The following is a 25,483-nucleotide window of genomic DNA, read 5'->3' on the forward strand; positions in this document are numbered from 1 at the left end:
TAAAACAAGAGTAAATTAACTGAAACACGGGGAGTACTTCATATGTCACTAACATATAAAAGAATATTACTAGCCCGTGTACTAAAAAATTAAGATTCTCATTAATATTTAATGAGAAACTGAAAAGTAAATCAAATTACAACAACTATTTTGATTAAAAAAAACTAGGAAAATCATTTTGATCTTATAGTGGTTTAAAAATTTTCGTTGGAAATTTCGATAAAGTTTTAAGGGGTATAATGTGATAATAAAGACCGATATGGATTAACCGAGTCTAAAAATTCATCAAGAGAACAATTAATTAAGGGGTACACAATCTAATTAATCAAGTTACACTACTCTAATACTCTAATACTCTAATCTCCACCATGTATAATATGAGTATTACCTAGGCGCAATCATAGCCTTAAGTGGATACTTCATAACCATAGTAAAAGCAAACGTTTCAGTCGGGTCAGGTAAGCTGCCCGGAACTGGGACCCACTTAAACGAATGCACCATTCTAGCAAGCAACAAAGCAACATGTAACGTGCCTAAGGTCCAAGCCGGGCAGATTCTCCTGCCCGCACCAAAGGGTATCATCTTAACACCCTTATTACCCGTCCAATCCACCTCAAACCCTTCACCACCCGGTAAAAATCTCTCGGGTCGGAACACATCCGGGTTAGGCCATATGGCTGGGTCTTGGGTCATCCAAGCCGTGTATATCTCGACATTGGCGCTCTTTGGTATGGTGTAGCCACCTAGGGTTGTGTCCTCCAAAGCTGCGTGTGATAGAAGGAAGTGGCTTGGTGGGTGCCTTCGGAATGTCTCTTTTATGATCGCGTTTAGGTATGGCATTTCCTCAACCTGTGGTTCGGTGATGACGTCATTTTCTCCAACCTTGTTTACTATTTCTTCGTATAACTTTTGTTGTATCTGTAATAGTACAACAAAAAGTAAGTTTCTTATAAAACAGTACTCCGTATTATATAAGATCAATATCAAATTATTTATCAATGAGGAAAAATATAACATGTTTTTCTATTATAGGTATGACATTTCCTAACCAGTAATTATTATGTGAGACTATGTCATACTGTAAGACGGTTCAGATGTATAAGAATCACTCTTTTATTCATAGCAATAAATGAATGAATTTTTATAGAAAAGAACCGTCTCACGGTTGAAAAAACGTCTTATTCTAGAATTTGTTTCTTAATCAATATTTTTTCGTACAACTCAATTCTCTACGTAGTAGTAATAAGTTGATAGTGAAATAAGATGGGTGAAATTTAAGACGTAATAAATGTACAAATGTTATGTGGATAAAAATGCATACAACTCGTATAGTCTATACTCTAAAACAATAAATGGTCATTTAAAGAAATATATGTTGTCGAGTCTATTTGGTCAAGTTTTGAATGAAAATAAAGTCAAGATTTTTGTCAACTTGCTACCTAGTAATCTGAAATTGAAATATTGGGTAAATTATTCGATTAAGTTCTCTTTCAATTAACGTATGTAATCATCGATTTATTATCGTGTATATCTTTGATTAAAAACTATCCTTTGAAAAATATTAAGAAAGTAAATAATTGAAATAGAGAGGGTATGTATTATTTACTTTCTGTTTACTTTTATAGTGAGAAAATAAATTAAAATAAAGAATTTAAATGAATTTTTAATTTTATTAATAACGGTCTTATCTCATATCAACAATTTATATACACTTTAATTTAGAGGATGAGTAGCTATTTAAATAAACTTGGCAACCATGTTCTTAAAATGAAAGCACACAAGTTTAGAAACATACCCCTTGGTCCAACACAAGGTGGAGAAGAGCCCACTCGATGGCGGTAGCACTAGTGTCCGTCCCAGCGTTGATAATCTCCGAGCACAAGGTGACCAACTCGGGCTCGCCAAGCCCACCAACCCGTCCCGGAACTTCAAGGCCAAGTAAAGAATCCACATAGGCCGCCCCAACCGGGCTGACCATCTCGAGCGGGCCTAAGCTAGTCGGGCCTGATGCATAACCCTCCACAAAGGCCTTTCGGGCCTGAACAAGCGGGCCCAATATCTCCATTTGCCTCCTCCTTAACTCCTTAGCCCGTCGGAGTTGGCCCGTTAATGCAAACAAAGGGGTTAAAACGGGTAAAAAATCCGGAAGCTTAGGTAAAGTCATAAGCATAACTTCTTTTAACACACTCTCAATATTTTTTACCCACTCCTCCGTAATTTTTGCACCAAAACATATGCATATGATAATGCTACATATAGTAAGCCTACAATTACTCATAACCTCAACTACATTGTTATTCTCATGGGCCTCATTTCTTAACCGGGCCATATGGTTACTTATAGCCCATTCCCTAATCCACCCACATTGTCTAACCCGAGCCGGGCTCACGACCTCGGTTGTGAAGTTCCGTCGTAAGGCCCGCCACAGGGGCCCGTACTCAGCCGAGTTGATAGCACACTTCCCGAGGCTGAAGACGAGCCGGGTCAGCGATTCAGCAGGCCGACTCGCAAAGGTCGGGCCTCGGCGGACTAGTGCCTCATGGATGAGGTCGGGCCCGGTGATGATAATGAGTGTACGTTGGCCCATTTGCATGGTGAATATGGGCCCATAATGTTTACGTAGGTCCTTGACAATGTACATGAAAGGCCGGTTTTGGAGGATGACTTGGAATAAGTTGCCAACTATCGGCCAACCGGGTGGGCCCGGAGGAAGGTTTTTGGACTGGTTCATGGTGGTGGTGGGAGGGTACCGGACCCACCATAGACGGAGGAGTATGACTACAATGGAGAGTAGGAAAATGTCTACAATATCCATGTCTTTTTTTAAAAAGGGTTTGTATGTATGAGGAAGCTATTTGGTATAAACCCTAAGGTTTAGGAAGAGAGCTTCTTTTATATTGATAAAAAATATTTGTATTTTTTTTTTATGGGGTAGATAACTTTTTTTCTTCTCTAATAAAGACACATTATTGTTTTTACTATGGAGTTTGGAACACTATGTAAGTATGTAGTAATGTATTTATTATTGCTTTTTAATTTCAAAATTTAAGTCATTTACTAGGTTAATAGTTTAAAGAGAGTCTCATAGACTTATAATATCGACCAGATTTAAATCAAGTCATGACTGTGAGTCATGAGTATATCTTATCAGGTAAATTAGATGACATTTACATTATCTCTGAACATCCAAGATTTTAGGCTTTTAGGCCACTATATTACCATAGTAAGGTGATAGTGAGGTTAGGGGGTTAGCAAGACGTTCTCCTTACAAATTAGATTTTTGGAACTCTTACTTTTCAAATATATCTTATATTATAATCTGTTTAAATTGGTCCTCTTAATTTTTCGCTTCAGTTAGTTCAGATGTTGTCTCCGCCACCAAAACTTATGAGGTAAGTTGACAAACAAATTATACGAGTATTTGAATGAATGAGCTTACTATCTACCATTCAACCAACGGTGGTTTGTATTGAATAATGGATAGTAATAATAGTAATAATCGTACGTACAACATGGAGAACATTGAAAGCGTGTTGTATTTACTGAGGTTATTTACTTTGGTGTCTCTAGACTCCCTAACATATCACTATATCAGTCATGACTATACCAAATTTTAGATTGTTGTCATTAAATGTATTTTCAAAAATAAATGAAGCTTATCCAATTTTGGAACATTGTTTCTGGAGTTTCGTCCTTTATTTTTGGGACATTTTAATACGGTGTATTTTATTTACCTTTAAGTTGATAATCGTATACTTGTTGACCCAAGACTCGTATAGAAAGTGTTACATAACTCCTTTATATATCTCGCATCATATAAACAAATAATTAATTATCCTTCAAAAAATAGTACAATGCATGGCTTACTGATCTTTATGATTATTTATAGAAATCGTTTTTATTTTAATGCAACGTTGAGTCGTTGATAAAGTTAATTATACGTAACAAAAACTAGTAATGAAAGAGGGTTTATGAGAGTTCTCGACTTAATTAAAACCGTCTTAAAACAAGATTTTTACTCGTTAACGTATTATAGATGGTCTCTACATTGGCTTTGTTGTCACTTTTCGAAGTAGGTGACTTAAGGTTAAGGCGTGATTTACCTCACGTGATTTTTGGGCTCACTAAGCTACAACGTTGTTAATCTTCAAACGGTCTGATTTAAGACCGTCTTAACCTAAAACTTACTCATTAACCTATTAGACTTAGTATTATGTTACTAGAAATGGCAAGTGGCTGGTGGTCTCGTACCTAACCCAAGAAACAAGGAACTGGTAGCCTATTTATGCATTCAATTTTGAGCCGTTTGCGGGTCGTCTTTCTTTTTCTCGATTTTCTACCGCGTTTTTGAAATCGCTTAAGGAGTTACCTTATAAAATTTGAGCCTCAAACAACAAGTATTAAAACATTTTTAACGACTATCCGATTTTTGCCCATGACTTGTTTATTGCACACTAATAGCCTCTAATGTGCACTATTCTTTAATTTCTCAAATTTGTGAGGCTGCTTTATCTGACCCAGGAAACCGTCTTTGCGATTTACTGATATTTTTGTTCTGGGACCCTAAAATCCCGAAAACCGCGTATTATACACTTCAATTATATATTAATTTGAGCCGTACGTGAGGCTGTACCGGATCATGCTTCATTTTCCCCCGATTTTTCTACCACGTGTACTGTGTACATGGTCATTTCAGGAGTTACCCTAATCGATTTCAGCCCTAAGTAGCAAGTATTAAAACATTTTTAACGAGTCTCCGATTTCCGCTCAAGATTAGTTTATCGCACACCGGCAGCCTTAAATTTCCTCTGTTGCTCCTCAAATTTTGTGAGGTCGCTTTGTCTAAACCGAAAAATTATCCGTGTGATTTACAGACATTTTAGTTCCGGGACCATAAAATCCCGAAAAGCGTGTATTATATACTTTAATTTGAGCCGTTTGAGAGGCCGTTCCGTGTCGTGTTTCCTTTTCTCTTGGTTTCTACCACGTGTCCGAAATCGTTTCGTTATTCAATTTCAGCTCCAAATAAATAACACTAAACAATTTTTATGGAGTATCTGATTTCCGTCTCCTACTTAATTATCGCACACTGACAACGTCAAATGTCATCCATGATTCCTTGAAATTTGTGATGCCGCTTTATTTGACCCGAGAAGCCGTCTTTGTGATTTACTGACATTTTTATTTCGGAACTCTGGAATCCCGAGTTTATATGCTTCATTTACCATTTGAAGCTAGAAGGTCCAAAGTTCTTTTATGGGCTTTCATAATAAAGACTAGTGTCTTTTATTTTCTTTTCACAAACTTGATCAATTTTGTGACCCGTATCAATTTGCAAATATGTCCGTTCACCCAATTACAATTCCCACACCTAATTTCGCGCCAACACTCTTATCTCACCGAACAAGGACCAATCATAGCCTGACACGTGTCACTCCGGCGATTTTCCGGCGTTATTTTCCGGTGACCCTTTTACGAAAGAGCAATTGGGCTGCCGTTGGTTCATCTTCTATCTCAACAATTGGGTACCTTTAGTTTCATCAAACTTTCATTTTTTTTGTGTTTTAATTACTTTATTTTAGTTGTGTTTTATTGAGTTTGTAATCTTGTAGTTTTGTTCAATTAATTGGGACTTTGGGGATTTTTGGATGATTGATTGGAGAATTGGATTGATTATGAAGTGTAATTTGAGTTTAAATAATTTGAGCTTAATTTTATTTAATTTGTGTGTTTTGATTAGATGTAATTAGGGTTTTTAGGTTGGCTTAATACATTTCAGTTGATAGAGATATATACTGCATCCGTCTCGATCATTTGTTTACATTTTTTGATTGCTTGTGGGGAGTATTTTAATCAAAGGTAAACAAATGATTGGGACAAAGGTTAGTATGTGGGATTATAATGTCAATTAGGGCTTTTCTAATGATTAATTGGATAATTGGAGTGATTATGAAGTGTAATTTGATTTTGGCAAATTTGAGTTTAATTTTGATGAATTTGTGTTTTTATTAGATGTAATTATTAGGGTTTTATGTAGGAGTAATAAATTTGTATTGATAGAGATGTGATATATAGGGTTTATTAGGTTTATGTAATGATCATTATTAAGATGTAATGGGTTCTTTATTTAGTTGGTGGCGGAGCCAAGTTTCGAGTTTTGGGTGTTTGATAGTTTGAAAATTTGAACAGGTGTGGGGGGGTGTTAAGTTAGTAATGCAATGGAGTAACTTTGGGAAAAATCGAAACTTTTAACTAAGCAAAAATCAAATTTAGCTAACAAGGGAGATGACAGCCCGTACTAGTTGCCTCGTTTTGCCGTTGTATTTAGTACATTAAGCTGGAAAACGAGGGGAGTGAGGGGAGAGAAGTGGTGGTGTTAAGTTACTAATGCAACAGAATAACTTGAAAAAAAATCGAAACTTTTAACTAAGCAAAAATCAAAATTAACAACAAAAGGGAGATGGTAGTCTGTACTAGCTGCCTCACTTCGCTATTGCGTCTAGTACATTAAGCAGGAGAGTGAGGGGAGTGAGAGGGGTCAGAAGGAAGGGAATGTATTTGGTTACATTAATCTGACAATGGTTATTAGTTACTACCTCTTTCGTATGGAAACACACTACATTAATATGTGAGGATTACAGCCCTCTCTTTCTTATTGCTTTCTCCGCCATTCCCCTCTTGGTGTTACTCGTAAAGACCTCATTACATTGCTTAGAAATGAACCCTTGTTACACAATCTGAGATATGGAGTATTTGCTATTAGACATTCTCACTCCCTCTCATTTTCAACCTTATATCTACTCAATGAGTAAATAATGTGAACCACTGTTCTGCAATGGTGACTACACCTATTTAACACGCCCTACAGCGCAATGTAAAAGAATACATAACTTTGATGAAGCTTGATTGGTATATTTCTGAACTTGTTATTACTCAAGTGCTGATTATTTGTCGGATGTTTCAACATGATCTTGTATAAGACAATGTCATTTAGACAATCTCTTACAAGTAAACCCTGATTGTTATAACATGCTGCTTGACGAAGCTTTGATTTTTGTATCTATGATTGGTTTACAAAGTGTGTTGTCATATATAAGCTTCTTGAACGGAAAAAATAGGACTTTTATTTCGTACTAAACTGAAGTATAATATTATGTATGGTAATGGGATCGAAAATCAGGGCATGTTGGTTTACTTTGATTTTAAACTCAAGTCTTCAAACAGTGGGTGTCAGTGTGTTGATTTAGGGGAAATCAGCTTAATCCCAGCTAACATATTAAGTTCCTTAATTGGCTTAGGTAGTGCTTAGCATTTTATGAAACATAGGCCATGTTTGACCAACTCTTTTTCTATTGCCTGAACTATCGTCATTTCCTGTCAGATATCCAGAATATGATCGCCTGTTTCCCAGTCGTTCAACAGATCTCCCGCCAAGAGTTGAACACTTAGTTGTTTTAGAAGAAAGTCGTGTTTGTGATTATATTAGCAGGACATTGGATCTTCCACCTCTGTGAGTGAGGCTGTAAGCTGTTATTGTCTTCTCATTGATTTTATCGTTGATGATACCACTTTACACTTATGAGTTTTGAGGGTCTAATGAAGATATTAACTTAATGATTTTTTAAGGTATGTTGCTGACCTCATACGTTTTGGAGCTGTTCATTATGCACTTGTACATCCTGACCCTCCAGCAACCGCTACACTGGAGGAAGTCAAAGTATACAAGAAGTTTACTTCTCGTGGTTTTCTAAGAAACCGGCAATCAATCATAGGAAAAACCATTCGTGAAGCACAAAAGACCTTCAGGATTACTCATACTGATGAAATGGTTGAAGTTGGAACCTACTTGCGTGTATATGTACACCCAAGACGCTTCCCAAGGTTTTTGAGATTAAAATTGTGATTATTTCTTGTCCTTTCATTATTATTTTTTACTATATGTAAGCTGATTTTTTAGTTTCTATCAGGTGTTATGAAGTTGACTGGAAGTCGAGAATTGTAGCCGATACCGAATCATATGTGGTTCTGGACAAGCCTGCTGGTACATCTGTACGTAACCAACTCTTGGGACTTCACAGCTGAACAACTGCAATATCTTACTCTTTTTGTCATGTCCAAAAGTTAACTTTTATGTCAAAAACCTTTTTTTTGGGTACATGCAAGTGGAGTGTGGACTAGGGACGTAGAGAGTCGCCTGCTCAATCTCCAACACAACAACACCCCAAAAAACTAAACATTTTAGGTGAATATGTTAGTAGAATATGGCAGACATCTTGTTAATCCTGTTAGATAATTTTTGCTAGAAGCATTGAGAATTCTGTTCGTAAACTAGCTTTATAAGTCTTTGACTAATGTCATTGGGCTGAAACTAGGCAATCACAGTGCCTTTATCGGTGCTTACCTTTTTATGGTGCTTAACTTTTTATTATTACAGTGTTCTGTTATCTTTTGCCAAGCTATCATCTTTCCTTATATGCTTTCCATTCTCTGAATTGTCCTCTTTGTTGTCCATGGATAATATTTGTACTGCTCTTTTTATCTTCTGATTTTTACCTTCATGATACCTTGTTCAATCCTTTTCCTTTTTGCTTAGGTAGGAGGAACGTCAAACAATATTGAAGAAACTTGTGTGAACTTTGCTGCTCGTGCTCTGGGATTGAGTAGCCCCCTCTTCACTACACATCAGATTGATAACTGCACTGAAGGATGGTGATGATACATACTAACTTTTGCAATATCTTTTGCTAAACAATTTTTGCACACTGCCTCATATTAAACACCTTTCAGTGTTGTGCTTGCCAAAACAGAAGACTTTTGCTCCGTTTTTCATTGGATGATTAGAGTATGTTTTCGTTGCCTCTAAATCTCTAATTAAACTTGCGTCAGTAATGTAAAAGTATTAAGCTGTGGAAACCTTATTAAGCGAGAAGCTGACTTGAGTTTTTTTTTGTTTAAATTAGGAGAAAATGGTTAAGAAACTTTATCTTGCCTTTGCTGCGGCTCCAGTATCATGTGGAGTGATCACTCATTATATGCGTCCAGCTAAGCTTGCACCGCGAATAGTCTCTGAAGGTAACGACGCTTAACCATTCCAAATCACTTGTTATTAGTGTGAATGTCATATCATATGTGGATAAAGTTCACGTATGCTGCAATGCTGTAAAAAATCTGCGCATAGATGACAAATGTCATTCGTGTCTCTATGGTCGATTTAAGGGTTGTGCATCATACGAGGTTCTGTTTCTTCACATCAATGTCACCTTTTAGGCCGAGTTGGATTAGGGTCTAGTCATTATTGAATCATGTCAATTTTTGTAGGTGGGATTGGGTTTCCAAAGTCTGGTTAACTTTTGTCAGTTCTACACAACCTTGTCATTGTTGTCGGAGTTCTAGCTATTCTGAATTCTGATGTTAATGGTTTTAATTGAATACAGAGTATATGGAAGGATGGCAGTTATGCCAGCTTGAAGTTTTGGAATGCAACAAAGTTCCCTGGCCAACTCCTGATATTGAAGCGAAGTATAAAATCGAAGACTGTGGATGGCCCGAAAAGAAATTCGCCTATGAATGTAAAATCAATCTATTGACCGGCCGAACTCATCAGGTGATTATTACACACATCTTATTTAATTTTTAATTTGTTACCTGGCACTAGAACTTAAATATGTAATTGTGCGGTTGGGTTCACTGCGCTATATCCTCGTGTGTACGCTGAAAGACGGAACTATTAAACGTAGATGACAAGTAGGTTAGAATTATTAGCCATAGCATTGTTTCAATGTTAATGAATGGATGAACTGGTGCTGTACTTCTTTAATAATTCTCTAGGGCTATGGACAGATTCGAGCACAATTGGCTTCTTGTGGTGCCCCTCTGATCGGGGATTCGATGTATATGCCAGCTACCCGTGAAGCGTTAAGTGACCCCAGAGTTAATCCATTTGGCAAACAGAAGAGAAGGTATGCTTCTGAAAATGACAAGAGAAATGCGATTGAGAAGTGGATTTCTCTGCATGGAAAGGAGCCTAGCATAGCTGTCGGTCTTCAAGCATGTCAAATTTCATGGGACAATGATGAACATTTGTATGACGCTGGATTACCCTGGTGGAGATGATGATGCTTCAGATTCTGGTGGTTCGGTGATGAATGAAATGTCTTGTTTCATAGGAGCCCAGGTTGGTGTTTTTCACCTGGTATTTTTTATCAGTTCATTTTGCCACTTAAACTTTGTACTTGTGTACTTGCATGTTATATGTCGATTTTGATTGATGCAGTGCTTAAATTCTTGCTAATTGCTACTTATTAATGTCATTCCTGGTTCTTCATTCTTTGTTTGGTTATCTTCTACCCATTAGTTACTCACTTACTCTTTGGGGTTGCTCGGTCGGGGTAAAACAAAGGGCTAATTAGAAAGGGCTAATTATTACTCGCCTCCAGACTAAGAGTACTGCACTATTGCAATACTCTTTTATGCGCGTAATATTATTCTTACCACCCCTTCATCCTCCTTCACTACCCGTTATTTTCCCTTCACCGCTTCCATTTCTCTCATTTTCTTATTTGTCTTGAGTGTCATTACTCTCGTAACCATCACTCTTGATCCAATATTAGCCCTTGTGCTCATTTGTCTAAAATTTCTTACTAGCCTTAGACAGTTGCACCATCGACTCAAGGCTCGACAGAATGCTCAGTTTCGAGTGGAGCTTAGGTCTAGCCGAATCCACAAGTTCTCAGGCTCATTAGTCCTTGGTGTGAAACTGTTTTAAGCTCTTTTGGTTTACACTCGTATTATGTATATCAGGAAAAAATTAGAACGACCACTTAATACATAAATATGTCTGAAAACCCATCTTTTTACGAAATTTGTTTAAAGCAACTATCTTTTGACAATATTTCCTTCTGCCACATTTTGGTTGAATCTTTGCTTGAATTGCCAACTATATTACTGTATGACCTTCAGTGATAACGATTACTCCCTCTGCCCCAATCATTTGTTTACCTTTGATTAAAATTATCCCGAAAGAATTTTAAGAACTATTTGCATTATGTAATAGTAATGAAAATGACAGGCAGAGAGTGATAGCAGTATGATTGACAGTAAATGGCTGAGAGAACATGAACGGCTGAAACATAACTAATGAACAATTATGACTTGAATGTGACTATCAATAGTTTCTTTTAATGATTAGCAGGCAATTATTTACGATCTGTTGCGATCAAATAGGTACTGTACTCATTACAAAAAATTCTGAACTGGCTGTGATAATACTTCTTTTGTTCCGTAGTGATCGTATTATTTGATTTTCATGGCTAGTTTGTAGTTTTGTACTTCCTCGGTTCCACTAAATTCCTACGTTTCACAAATTAAGTGAGCGGGATTTTGAAAAATATAGTGTACCTTGGAGCCGAGGATGGTATATTGTTATATGTGAACGAGATTTTGAAAAATATAGTGTATCCTGGGGCCGAGGATGGTATATTGTTATTGGACACCCCCCAAAAAAAAGGACGACAATTGTCATTTTTGCATGGTTGTTCGTCGTGTTATTATAGGTGTGACCGTGTGGGCTCGGCCATTATTGGCCGCTCGACCTGTATCATAACTTTGGGAAAAAATTAGATCTTGTATGCATTATTGGATCTAAGAATAATTGACAGTTCTATTAATAATTTATAAGCTGATATTAAATCTGTGTCGTCAATTCTATCGTACTGATTACTGAACATACTGTATAATGAAACCTGATAAAATCAATGAAAGACTACAACTTTCTTACATTAGGGTATTCTTCTCTGTATTGTTCCAATTTTCCGAGATTTTTTTACATTTATTGTTTGCTTACTGCAGAAATGACATGGATACGTAGTTGTCTTAGGACTCTCGTAATGACATCCACCCTTTCTCATATCCTGTATTCTTCGACAGTAGCGGTTTCTTGTGTTTTGAAATGAAATTTTTGTACCATTTGACGGATTTTTTTGCTGTTCGCCGAAGTGTCGTATAATCAACATGGTATAGTCCGAATCGCTTGGTGTATCCTTCTAACCATTCGAAATTGTCAAGTAATGACCAGGCAAAGTATCCTCTGACATCTGCTCCATTCCTGGTAACATTGTACATTAGATGGTAGGAGGAGAGTAGAATATGAACGATAGGCGTCGTGTTAGATAACACGATTGCTTACCGAATAGTCTTAAGAAGTGCATCCAAATAACCCGCCATGTACTCGACTCTCTTGAAGTCATTGAGTAGTTCACCGGTTGAGGTACTTTGATTACTTTCTTGAGCAAATCCTGAAAGATGAAGAGTTCTTGACGTAATTTCATCGTAAATTATCCCTCTGAATCTTCCGATAGCTGAGCTATTATTTTGAGCACTTACCGTTTTCTGTGATGTACATGGGCGTATTGTTGTACCGTTCTTTCACATAGGTAACTATTTTCTCCATTCCTTGTGGGTGGATGTAGAGCCAATCCATAGCCGTCTTTAAGTAAATTGGTCAAGAAAAAAAAAAAATTAGAAACTTGAAAAAATCGGAAAAAAAAGACCAAGTTATACCCCTTCGTCAGTCTCTCACGTAAAGTCAAGCGAGATATATAATTGTGACAGACGGAGTAGTTTAATGATGATGTTATGTTATTTTCCGAGGATACTTACTGGTTCACCAATAAGAATGTCATTTTTCCATGGAGTTCTTAGAAAGGATCCTTCTGTCCAAGAAACTCCACTTCCAGCTTCGCAACTCGAAAACATGCAGTCCTGAACATAAAAACTGCTGTATTGGTTTATGCCTATGAAATCCACTGCTTTATTTAGTGTCTTCTTCTCTTTGCTTGAAAATCTCGGTAAATTTGTTCCGAGAATCTTTCTCATTTCTGCCGGGTACTCTCCGAACATAATTGGGTCTAAAAACCTGCAATTGGATTTTGATTTCACTTATTTGCTCGTGCAGATTGGTTCGTTGGTTAAAGTTTCGAGTTATGAAAGAATGTTGATCAGAATTTCAAGCTAACCATTTCATGAAAAAGGATTGAGCTCGTTCGACTGCAAGTTTGTCGACCGTCGAGTTGCTGATAGGCTCAAACCATAGACAATGCAGCACAATCCCAATCAAACCTCCTTGTTTTTCCTGGTTGTTATGCAAATGTTAGGGTCCATATTATTAAAGTTCATGTACCCGACTCAATTTGTATATGTACCCGACTTCTGAAACTTCGCTATAAAAGTAAATGTGAACGATTTAGGTGATCTGTTAATGTACTCTGTTACATGCATTGATACCTGGTACTTTGTCCTGTAAAGATTAACAGAAGCTGCATGAGACAGGATGATGTTATGAGCAGCAATGAAGGGTTCTTTCTCGGAGTCGCCTTCAAAACATTTTCCGAAAGAACCAGAACATCGTCCCGGTGGGTATAGACCACTTCGGTAGCCATAAGGGACCACAACATTTGGCTCATTGAAGGTAACCCAGTATTTTACCCTGTCTCCGAAATACTTAAAGCATACATCTGAATAGTACTCGAAGTCCTTCCTGAAAGCAATGGTTTTCAATGTCGGTTTTAAGGTTAAGGCTCGCTTAACTTCGAAAGTTACAAGCAATATGGTTTCTTGTTTCTTTAGTACTTACTGTATTTCTTCACCAAGCCATCCATGATATCTGTCTTCGAGTTCTTGAGGCATGTCGAAATGGTTCAATGTCACAAATGGTTGAATCCCTGTTCATGGGTGCAAATAGCTGTGATTTAGTATTCGGCTTTTCAGCTTTTCGTTTCTAGTTGAGCCAAAGACCTGTCGACGTCTTTGGCTTTTGAAGAGGGTGAAGGGAGCAAATGTCTTAAAAACAAACCTTTTAGGAGCAAAGCGTCGATGAGCTTGTTATAGAAACTGATACCGGCGAAATTGATCCCTCCATATCTACCTTCTGTTTAATCACCACAGGCAAACAACATTATATATGTGAGAGGGTGATACCAAGACCCGGGAAACCTGATGGCGTCATCTCATTTTTCATTTAACTTTTCCGTCTTTGTTGTTGGGATAATTAAGTTGACGGAGATTAACTCACTTGGTGTAATTCTTGCCCATGAGATGGAGAAACGGTAGCTATTGAGTCCTAGATCCGCCATTAACTCAACGTCTTCCTGTTTTCATAGTCCATATCAATCAGAGTAAAGTAGTAAACTATCTCGTACGATATCCAACAATATGGTTGAATTGTCGCGTAGATTCATCCACAGATTCTCGTCTAAGACGGATAGGGGATATATCCGTTTTACTTTATAGTTAAAAATGGGTCAAATATTACCCACTTGCATAGATGAAGATAAATGAGTAAAATATAAGGAATAACGGAACTTTGTCTCATCTATCTAAATAGTGTAAGACTTGACCTACTTCAACTATATGGATACGTCTGTCTTAAAGGAGGCTAACTGATACACATTATATTAAACTGTGACAGTCCGATTTTGTACCTTGTAGCGGTGGTAGTGATCATTTGCAACGTCCCCATTACTTCTGTCGATAATCAATCCTATAATATGAAAACAATATGGTAAGATCAATAAAAGTTAGAATGCGAAAATATTTAATAATATTCGGGTGGCCTATGTGTTGTGTTACAGGATTTTTAATATGATAGACGACACCGTGATAGATCAGTTTCGGTTAATGACATTAAATTTCGGGGATTATTATTATTATTCCCTCCGATCTTACCCAAACATAATACTCCGTATAAATGTTGCCTTTCACGAAGAGGTGTGAGCGGTTTAGGTTTGATTAAATTTTTAAACCACAATAATTGACTAAGTAGCTAAAAAAATTAGAAAAATAACGATTAACTAGTTATATATGTTAATTAGGCCTCGGAATTAGTTTTCGGTTAAGGCCTCCGAAATTCTTGACACGACACCGATTGTGGAGTTCGTGCAAATTACGTTTTACTTTAGGTAAGCCATCCTTTTCGTGGTTGACATATGGACATAAAGTTGTTATAATGTGACATATGCAAGAAAAAATAAAACCATAAAACCAATAAATTCAGGTTATTGGTTAATCCGTATGATACTATTTGACTATGATATGAAATGATGGGAAAAAAAATCATTTAGTTGTTCTCAAAAGTCATCTATTTTGGTTTTCGGTCATTTTTTCTTAAGATCATTGCTTTTGGTCTGAAATAAGACGGGTAACATGTCATCATTTTACAATAAAATGTTGTTATTTTTTTATAACATGTTACCATTATTGTTCACATCATTTTCAGGGTAAAAAATGACACCTCTAGTCATAACATTTTGTGAATTAATTGGTTACATTTTCTTAAAAAATGACAACATTTTATCCGTCTGACAAATAAGACCAAAAGTGTCCGTCTGAAACAAGAATTTGTGTTTGGTTTTATATTTGAAATGCATAAAGACTAGCGGAATTAGCACAAATTCTCAAATAAAACCGTTGTGGTAAAATTATGAAATGTTTTAATTCATGGCGGAAAATGATTTTAATTTGTAGTATGTGAAATATATACATAATCTTTATAAAAAGCATTTAAGCATAAGGTGACATATAGATATACACGTAGTTTATGAAAAAAATTCACCTGAGGTATGTGTGAAGGTATCCCAATTGTTTAGGCCTTTACCATCACTTAAGTATGCACCTTCATACTGAAAATAAGCCGAAAATAAATAAATATAATATGTAAACAAACGATTGAAATAAAAGAGAGTAATTATGTTAGAGTATAAAATTGAAATAGTTTCTTGACATGGTATTAGCGTCAGTGTGATCAAGAGATCACGGGTTCAAATCTCACCGCCTTCACTTTTAAAGTGGAATATTAGTACCAGATACGAGGAGACCTGCAGGCTGCAGTTATATCTACACTTCAAGTTCAAAGGACATTCGTATAAGGGGCGTGAGTATGAAATCGATTTTAAGACTCCAACCATCAGCTTAATTAATCTTTTGGTTCTATCTCACACTAATAAAGGGTGTTACATGCATGCATGCAAAAGACAGACACATGTTCATCCTTGCCACTTCTTCCTTAATTTGATCCTTTCTATCGTTTGTTGCATGGATTCGTGATCATTTCATATGTAAACAACTGAAGGGTATGGCATGCATCATGCATGCAATTTATCTAAACGACTTAATTAAAGAAAACTAACGTTACGTGCTTAAAAAAGCATTTAGGAGCACTGGTGGAGCCAGGGGGACTATCAGACATTTGAAAATTTCGAAATTTTTAGTTAAAATTTTCGATTTTTTCCGGGGTTGCCTTATGTATAACCACTTCGTCCCCCTGAAATTTTTTGCCCCACTGGTCTAAAATCATGGCTCCGCCACTGTTTAGGAGTAATCGAATTACCTGATAAGCCGACGAAGCCGTCCCGAAAAGGAAGTTAGAAGGAAGTACTGATCTTGAAGAAGAAGAAGAAGAAGATACATGCGAAGAAATCGAAGATAAAATTATACCAAAGGAAATGATAATTAACGTTGTTTTTGCTACCATTTCGTGCAACTAATAATATTACTCTAATTAAAGAATTATCGATATTTTTGGTTTATTTTTATGTGTTATATAGGACTAATAGGAGTACTCACTACTTTAGCTACCTTTTATAATGGGAATAGACTCATATTTTTTTTTTTTTTTTGTCTAAACCATCCGGTAATCCGAACCATATTGGGTCGACTAATCCGGATTTCGAGGCGTGTTCAAGGATTACGGTATTTAAACCCCTCCTAATCGCAGTTGTGGGGGATCGATCCGCAGACCTCCCTACCAAGCGCAGCCTCATGCTATCACTGCGCTAACCAACGATTGGTGGAATAGACTCGTACTATACCGTGGCCGGTGGGACATTGAAATCAAAACGAACGATTCTCGTGAATTCACCTACCTTTTTATGTTTTTTTTGCATGTAATAAGGTTTTAAAGCGTCTTGCTTGTGACGGGCTAATCCCGTCACAAGCTAAAGACCTCTCACAAAAAGGGAGAGGGGACAAGGTGATGCACCCCCCATGTGCTTCCCCACTCACCTCTCATGGGTATTTTGTGAGAGGAAATGGTATCCGTCACAAGCTTGTAACGGATATCGCCGTCTTCAATGAGATTTTGTGATAAGGTTTCTAGTCTCTTCACAACATTGACATATATGAAAGATAGACATATAGTCCCACACTATATATATCGGTTTTATACTCTCTCCGTTCAAGCCAATTTCATCCATTTAATTAAAATACATCACAGTATATGGACAACTAGACAACTACCTCTTGAGTCTCGAGCACAGATTTAGGTTCGGCCTCAATTGCGGCATGCAAAGGTTCAAATCCCGGATCTGTCATGAATGAGCTAGCTAATGGGTAAAGGAAAGCCGCTTCCAAGACAGAAACTCGAGCTCAACTTATAGTGAAATTTCACGGGTCTTATTATTTGATCTTGGATAAAGGAGAGGAGATGGTCTATCTAATTTAATTTATCGAGACTGACAATAGGATTCGATGTTGAGTCCTAAAAAGGGAGGATTTCCTGATTACTCGAATATATCAACTAAATCAAAACATTTATATTGTACTATAGATATAGTTTTATAATAATATAATATCCATTTAACATGAATTTTAGCTTTAGAGATTAACTAAAAATAAAGTCGATCGACAACATATTACTCTGAATTAATTTAGTTAACTTTAAGTGAGGACATACAAAGTAATTGGATTGTTAAAACAAATAGTAATTTTTCGAATTTTCTTTTTATTGATAAAATATGGTCACTCTTCTAACTTTAAATCCTGATTCAGTTAACATGAACACATAATCGATCAATAAATAGTTCCACTATTGAAATTAATAAAATTGTAATGTTAACTAGTTTATTAGTTTGTTATTCTAAATTTGGAGATAGTTCTATACAACTTTATGCAACGAGTTACTCATTCGTATTTCTTACAACTTGTTTTAAGTAAAGAGACAAATCCTTATGAATCACCCATTACTCGAAACATTATCATGACCAAATGCAATTCATTGGACACTTTCTTCTAATTGGATCATGCAAAATGTTATAAACACCTTCACAATTCACAAATTGACATCTAGTGGAAATTTGACTTTGAACTAAATTCATTTTTTTTGTTAATTTTAGCTAAATATTTGAATCTCAATGGATGAAAATTTGCTCAAATCCTTCTATAAATATCGCTGATTGGTTTATTTTTAGGTTACGGAATCGTTTATCTAAGTGTCATTTTGTTTTAAAATGAAATGTTTTTTAGTCTAATGATATGACTTCTCCATTCCACTTAACTTTTTTATTTTTAGGGTTATTTTTCAAATTATTTGTTTTTTAAAGTCTATTTAAAACTATTTTGTGTTTATAAATATCGCATGTGAATGAGAATTGATTGGTTTATAGGTCATGGAATTGTTTATTTAAGTGTCAATTTGTTTTTAAAATGAAACGTTTTTTTTAATCTAATGATGTGACTTCTCCATTTCTTTTTATTTTTTTTTTATTTCTAGGTTTATTTTTCAAATTAATTGTTGTTATAAAGTCTGTTTAAAACTAATTTTTGCAAATAGGTCCACGTTAGCAATTTTTTTTCTTTTTTTAATATTTAAATTTGAGGGAAAGTCACTACTTGCCAAATAATGACTTTTATCATAGGTAACATTGATTAATTTTTTTTTATAAATACCAAAGTCCCTACTTTGCTAGCTACTTTAAAAGTAGCAACTTGGTAAAATATCACTAACTACTAATCCGGAGTATTTGTAAATTTTAACACAATTGACTTAGTATTAACAGTTAAGTCATCACTACTTTTTCTATAGGCAAAAAAACACATACATTTGTGTTAAAATGAAGCGCGGTAGAACATAATATATCGGAAAAGTTAATATAAATGAAACTGTTAATACTAAAATCAATTAAGTATAAAAAACACATACAGTTAAGTATAAAATGAAGCGCGGTAGAACATAATATATCGGAAAAGTTAATATAAATGAAACGACGAACAAATTTAATGGGTTACTTTTATCCTTAATATGCAGTTATGCACGTCAATTGATTTTAGAATGAAATTTAATTTGAGTTTCGGGAAAGTAGAGATTGGGTCAAAATAATAACTTTTTTTATTAACAGCAGACACTGGGTTTAGGTGTATGAGGTCTGGCTCAAGTTCTGTCCTCTGTTGCTTTTCTGGGATGGGCTGGGCTGCCAACTTACCATGCGGCTATACCCAATAATATTAGGCTGAAAAACATTAATCCTCTGGTTTTTGGTTGTAACCCGGGGTGTTCACCGTCGACAACAATATATAATCTTTTTGCCGCGATTAGTGGGTACTCTCATAAAAAGGTAAATGGCTGGCAAAAGAGCTTGCTCCATTCCCATGGGTAGAGATTGAAACCCTGACCTTATGGTTAAGGAATGAGGTCAGCAACCACAATACCAAACCTAGAGCTGATCATATGGCCCAGGCCCGCTAGCCCGACCCGGCCTAGCCCGATTTTTTTCCGGGCTTGGGCCTCAATTTTTGGCCCAAAAAGCCCACGACCCAAAGCCCATGGCCCGATTCAATTTAATAGGGCCGGGTTTGGCCACCTTTACGGCCCGGATTTTGGCCCGATCCGACCCGAACATATGCAAAATTTACGAATATGTACAATTTAGGAATGTTAATAAGCATTTAGTAAAATAATTAACCAATCAATTGTTATATTGTAAATAAGTCGTAGTCACTTTTTAAAGCTTAGTATTTTCTTTTACCAGTATTTATATGATAAAAAATGAGCTAATGAGTTTGTGTCACACTAGTGCCGATAAATTGTTTACCATTATCGGCGTGCTAAGTCAATGTTTTTGAGCCTAAAGAAAAACAAATATGAAATCGATCAATTACAACACTACAACAATATACAGTGAGCACCGTACTAAAATATATTATTACACTACTAAAAATTGTGCATTTAGTTTGTATGAGTCGCCTCAAGTAGGGGTGTTAATGAGCCGAGACAGCTCGCGAGCAACTCGAGATCGGCTCGGTCAAAGCTCGGCTCGTGCGAGCTCGACTCGGGCTCGGGCTCGGCTTGAGAGCATAACGAGTCAAGCCGAGCAAACGCTGGCTCGACTCGAAAAGCTCGCGAGCAGCTCGAACATGTGTGATTAGATAAGATATTCCTCATATGTAGTAAACATATTTTATCATAATTATATCTGTTCCGGGTGTAATTCCAGAGCAAGTATAGTTACCACTCGTGGCCGGTTGAATGATGTCTTGAGTTGGATTCTCCCTTGGTCTTAATCGTTCCTCTCGGCCTCTCCTGCAACAATGAACGAACTGAGGGCTTGGCTTTGTGCCAAGCGTACCCACTCCGACGCCCAAGTCAGTAAACTTAGATGTATAAGTTGTATGCTAATTGGCCAGGAATATATTGTAGAGAGATAAGGAAGATTATACCAGATGAATAGTGTATTTAGGTCAAGTTGTGTATTTCTCGATTGGATTTGATTATCCTTTCCTCAATGAAGGTTGAGGAGTATTTATAGACTTCACCTTTTGTCACGTAGTGGCCAAGTGGCTAGCAGGTGGAAAGACTGATCTACCCCTCGGCCGAGGGACCTATGGCAGGCCGGCGGGCCCTGTTGACTCACCGCCGAGGGGTCTTGGATATGAGTACGCGGATATGTGTCCCGGCCTGGCGGTTGTCACGCGGGACCCGGGTTGACAGGCGGAGGGCGGCATCGGCTAGGTTGTCTAAGTCGTTGACTTGCTGTGGACATCTTTGACCTTGCTCAGTATGTTTGACTTGGTCAGCGGTGCAGAATATGCCCCATCAATTTGCCCCCAGCGTAGTCTATGCCGTGGTATGGGCTTCGATGTACGTCTGAGCGTATATTCTGCGCAAGTAGTTTGTAGAAAATTTTCCTGCATCGGCTTCTTCTGCGGCGGCTTCTTCTGCTCTGCCTAGTCTTTCTTAGGCCGTACCATATCCCCCCTCCACATGGATGTGTATTGGGCATCCGATGTGGAAAAGAAAGGGACGCTGGCCGAGACCGGGTTGAGGCTATGGTTATTTTTGATTGCCCCCGGCCGGCGGTGTCTAGCTTGGTTGATCATGTGGTCGGCGGAGAATAGGTGCATGGGAATTTGTTTGAGGAAGTTGAATAGGCGGAGAGATTTGAATAGGCGTGTTGAAGACGTTTGGTCACTGTTGCATTGATTGACACAACTGTTGCAACGATTGACATTCCGTGGTTGCATGTCCGACACGTGTCCGCATCTTTGATTGGTTGACGCTTCATGGGCTGTTCTCGATTGGTCTGCTTCATGGGCTTTTCCCTATAAATAGGGCGATTGCTCAAAAAATTGGCCACCAATTTCATTCTCCAAAATTTCCTTCTCTCTAAACTTCCAAGGGTTTCTTTGTCTTCTAATTTCCAGAGTTGTTACTCCGGCGAGCGTTTTCTTCAAGGTAAACAAACAAACTTTCCAATTTTTAATTTTGTAATTTCATTGTAAACATGTCTTCTGCCGACGCCGGGCCTAGTAAGCCGGGCCGTAGGTCCCCCTCTCCCGAAGTCGATCCTCGAATTCTGGAGGAATTGGAGGATGATTCTGATGTCGATGATGATGCAGAAGATTTTGGTGACGATGCTGAGGAGGCTCGTCCTAATAACGTGAGGAAGTACGTTATGGATCACGGCCTCGCTTGTAAAGTCCGTCTTGACTGTACTTGGACTCATAAGTTAGCCCGCTGTTCCGGTGAGATATTTTTCGAGAAACATTTCTTCTTCGGTGAGGGCTACGAAATCGTTATCCCGAGGAGGGTCAGTGTTTGTCTGTTGCCCTCCACCGGGCCACACCGGCGTATATATGCGACATTTGGAGTTTGGGCTCCGGTTTCCGCTGAATGGGTATGTTGTGGCCATCCTTAAGGCCATGAACGTTGCCGTTGCCCAATTGCACCCGTTGGCCATGAGGACCATAATCGGGTTTGTCTGGCTTTGTCTCTTCAAGGAGGAGGCCCCAACGGTGAACTTATTTCGCCGACTTCACTACCTCCAGCCGTCATTCTCTGGCCGCGCCGGGTGGTTCAGTGTGCACACGGAGAAGGGTTATGTCACTCGCGACAAACTTTCCTCTTGCAAGGGCGGGGGTCGGTGGGTGTACGTTAAGGTGCCGAACGACTATCCGCTTCCCGCTCCTTTCGATCAAGTTAACTTGCGGTGTGAGACTAAGGCGGAGCATGACAGATGGGTCTCCCGGAAGAAACTCAAAATGGATGCTGGCAGGGTTCTTCTCTCGGAGGACGAGAGGTTGGCAATGCGGCTTTTTGAGGTAGACAAAGGTGGGCTGCCGAAAAGATGGATTCCTCCAACGCAGATCATTCTTCAGGATGAGCCGCTTTGCCATGTCGGCCTCATACCGGCCCTAGCGCAGGGTGAGTGGGGTCGGTGTGAGGCCCATCACCGTTCTCGTTGTGTTCTTTGAATTTTGATTTATTTCTTCTACTTAACTCTTGCTTCGTTTCCTTCGCAGGCCATTTTGGACCGGACCTGTCTGAGGATATCCTCCGGAGAATGGGACTGAACAAAGATAAAACCGTTGCTAACCTACATCCCAAAGCTCTCCCCAATGACCGCAGGAGGTCGCCGACTGATCTCATAGAGCAGCGGCTGAAAAGCTTGAGTGCGGTGGAGACCCAGGCGAAGGTTGTTAGTAACGTGCCGCGTCATACGCGCAAAACGAAGTCCTCGGCGGTGGTGGCGTCGACACCGGCTCCGCCTTCCATCCCCCCTGTTCAGAAGGGGACGGTGGAGGTCATTTGTATCTCCAACGGGGATGACTCCGACGAGGAGGAGGGCTCGCCCCTTGTCCGTAAAAGAAAACAGACGGCCTATACCGCGACCGTTGATTCTGCTGCTGACGAGGAGACGCGCGTTTCGGCCAAGAAGGCCAAGCACGGTATTGTTTTTTCTGTGGCTTCAGATTTAGCTGGTTCCTTAGGCGCTGCCTGTGACAGGCTCTTCGGCATGTCTGCGTATGTCGATACTTATGCTTGCTTTAAATTTTGTAGATCGGCCCCAGTCGTCCACCGCTCTGTTGGGCGCAAGTGGAGGGGAGCTGCGTGCGGGCTGGTGATCAACACGTCACCGTGAACTCTTCATCCCGAAGGTTTCCTTCCCCGGCTACTGGCCGGTGATAAAAATGTCGCCACCGTCCCTTCATCCCGAAAGGTTTCCTTCTCCCGGCTCATAGATGAAGGCACGGAGGCGATCAAAGAGCGGCGAGGTGGAACAGTCTTACCGGTGCTCGTATCGTAGAGCGGGAGAGAAGGTCGTGGCTCAATCCACCTTGGAGCTAAATGCCACTAAGAAGGTGGCCGCGAAGGCCAAGCAGGATCTTCTCAATGAGCGGAGGCTTAGGGAGAGGCGAGAGGGCGCTCTTGGGCGAAAGAAAACTCGGGCGGGACGTTGAGAAAGAGGTCCTTCTTTGAGAGAGCCAAGGCCGAGGCTGCGGCACTGAATTTGCTAAGTCTCTTTGGAGAAGTGTACACTCGTTCAGAGGCACGCCGACCTCTACTTTAAGCAGAGGAATGAATCCAGGGACCTGTTTAAGGCCCAGGCGGAGGTGGTTCGAATCAGAGATGCCGTCATTAGGCAAAAGGATAAGGACATTGAGATGCTCCAAACCGTCATGCTCCCTAACATGTGTGCTGAATTCCGGGATTTAGCCGAAGGAGCTGCTAGGGAAGTGATTGAGGAGCTCTTCCCTCTTGATGGTTCCTTTCCGTGGGACAGATATGACAGGCTGCTTGATGACAAGCTCGAAGCCAAGGAGCAAGCCGTGGCGGAGAAGGCTAAAGAGGCGGTGAGGGCGAAGGCAGAGAAGGAGGCGGCCGCTGAGAAGGCAGCTCTGGCTGAGAAGGCTAAGGAGGCCCAGGAGGAAGCCAAGCGGGCAAAGGCGGCTGAGGCTGCCGAGGCTAAAGCTGAGGCTGCTGAAGCTGAGGCTGATAAGGGAGCTGCTGGGGTACCCATCGAAGGAAGTGCCGCTGCCGCTGCTGATGGCGAGCAACAACGGACACAGGGAGATAGCATTTGTAACTTTTTGTCTTTTGGCTTATCCTTGTAATTTCTTGTGATTTGTTGAATATATTTAATAAGAGTTCGTTTTTACTTCACTTCTTTTCCTTGTGCTAGTACTCGAGCTTCGAATGTCCTTTTAGCGTCTCCGTCTCTGTCCGGGTTGTCTCTTTTCGTTATTAGTTGAGTATCTCTTATGTTCCCGCCTCGGCTTGGCCGAGGCAGTCTAGAGTGCATGTCTCAATTATGTTAACGCTTCCAAGGCATCTTGATCGTCTCAGCGAGTATCAACCGCGCTGGTTATGACCGTCGCAGTGTCTGCTTCCTTAGGGTGCATGCCGCTCTTGTCGGTATGACAGTGTGAGCCGTCGTCTGCCGTGGCGTCTACTACTTGGGGTGACTGCGACGGTGCCTGTTTCTTGAAGAAGACTCCCGTGGCGTCTACTACTTGGAGTGACTGCGACGGCGTCACACCTCTTGGGGTGACTGTCGTGGCGTCTACTACTTGGAGTGACTGCGACGGTGCCTGTTGCTTGAAGGAGACTCCCGTGGCGTCTACTACTTGGAGTGACTGCGACGGCGTCACACCTCTTGGGGTGACTGTCGTGGCGTCTACTACTTGGAGTGACTGCGACGGTGCCCGTTGCTGAAGGAGACTCCCGTGGCGTCTACTACTTGGAGTGACTGCGACGGCGTCACACCTCTTGGGGTGACTGTCGTGGCGTCTACTACTTGGAGTGATTGCGACGGTGCCTGTTGCTTGAAGGAGACTCCCGTGGCGTCTACTACTTGGAGTGATCTGCGACGGCGTCACACCTCTTGGGGTGACCGTCGTAGCGTCTACTACTTGAGTGACTGCGACGGTGCCCGTTAAAAGGAGACTCCCGTGGCGTCTACTACTTGGAGTGATCTGCGACGGCGTCACACCTCTTGGGGTGACCGTCGTGGCGTCTACTACTTGGAGTGATGCGACGGTGCTGTTGCTTGAAGGAGACTCCCGTGGCGTCTACTACTTGGAGTGATCGCGACGGCGTCACACACTCTTGGGGTGACCGTCGTGGCGTCTACTACTTGGAGTGATCTAACGACGGTGCTGTTGCTTGAAGGAGACTCCCGTGGCGTCTACTACTTGGAGTGACTGCGACGGCGTCACACCTCTTGGGGTGACTGTCGTGGCGTCTACTACTTGGAGTGACTGCGACGGTGCCTGCTGCTTGAAGGAGACTCCCGTGGCGTCTACTACTTGGAGTGACTACGACGGTGCCTGTTTCTTCATAGAGACTGCCGCTCTTGTTAGTGTGACCGGAAGAAGCTGACATCCGCTTACTGATAGCGACTGCCGCTCTTGTTGGTATGACAGTGTGAGCCGGCGT

The 25,483-nt window shown here is 39.7% G+C and overlaps 3 protein-coding genes across 4 annotated transcripts; 1 reads left to right on the forward strand and 2 right to left on the reverse strand.

The window, feature by feature from the left end:
• Positions 1 to 260: 260 nt before the first annotated feature.
• LOC141595967 (cytochrome P450 77A3) lies at positions 261 to 2,909 on the reverse strand. Its single transcript, XM_074415945.1, has 2 exons — positions 1,796 to 2,909; positions 261 to 918 (listed from the first exon to the last, which is right to left on the reverse strand). The coding sequence occupies exons 1-2, from the start codon at positions 2,813 to 2,815 to the stop codon at positions 385 to 387; spliced, it is 1,554 nt and encodes a 517-aa protein (XP_074272046.1). The 5' UTR covers positions 2,816 to 2,909; the 3' UTR covers positions 261 to 384.
• Positions 2,910 to 5,256: 2,347 nt separating this feature from the next.
• On the forward strand, positions 5,257 to 13,236 carry LOC141595970 (RNA pseudouridine synthase 6, chloroplastic-like). Of its 2 annotated transcripts, none has more exons than XM_074415947.1 (10): positions 5,257 to 5,525; positions 7,382 to 7,510; positions 7,627 to 7,881; positions 7,968 to 8,049; positions 8,594 to 8,709; positions 8,788 to 8,842; positions 8,961 to 9,072; positions 9,435 to 9,604; positions 9,829 to 10,174; positions 12,953 to 13,075. In XM_074415947.1, the coding sequence occupies exons 1-9, from the start codon at positions 5,341 to 5,343 to the stop codon at positions 10,111 to 10,113; spliced, it is 1,389 nt and encodes a 462-aa protein (XP_074272048.1). In that variant the 5' UTR covers positions 5,257 to 5,340; the 3' UTR covers positions 10,114 to 10,174; positions 12,953 to 13,075. The 2 variants fall into 2 exon arrangements, with proteins under 2 accessions (XP_074272048.1, XP_074272049.1); XM_074415948.1 differs by having other exon boundaries at positions 5,259 to 5,525; positions 9,841 to 10,174; positions 12,953 to 13,236.
• Positions 11,636 to 16,607, reverse strand: LOC141595968 (beta-glucosidase 46-like). Its single transcript, XM_074415946.1, has 12 exons — positions 16,382 to 16,607; positions 15,608 to 15,674; positions 14,478 to 14,536; positions 14,069 to 14,144; positions 13,850 to 13,924; positions 13,631 to 13,718; positions 13,282 to 13,534; positions 13,014 to 13,129; positions 12,658 to 12,913; positions 12,382 to 12,484; positions 12,185 to 12,293; positions 11,636 to 12,103 (listed from the first exon to the last, which is right to left on the reverse strand). Exons 1-12 carry the CDS (start codon positions 16,523 to 16,525, stop codon positions 11,872 to 11,874), a joined length of 1,578 nt encoding a protein of 525 aa, XP_074272047.1. The 5' UTR covers positions 16,526 to 16,607; the 3' UTR covers positions 11,636 to 11,871.
• Positions 16,608 to 25,483: the final 8,876 nt, after the last annotated feature.

The sequence above is a fragment of the Silene latifolia genome, chromosome 8 (assembly GCF_048544455.1).
Source record: "Silene latifolia isolate original U9 population chromosome 8, ASM4854445v1, whole genome shotgun sequence".
Taxonomy (NCBI): Eukaryota; Viridiplantae; Streptophyta; class Magnoliopsida; order Caryophyllales; family Caryophyllaceae; genus Silene; species Silene latifolia.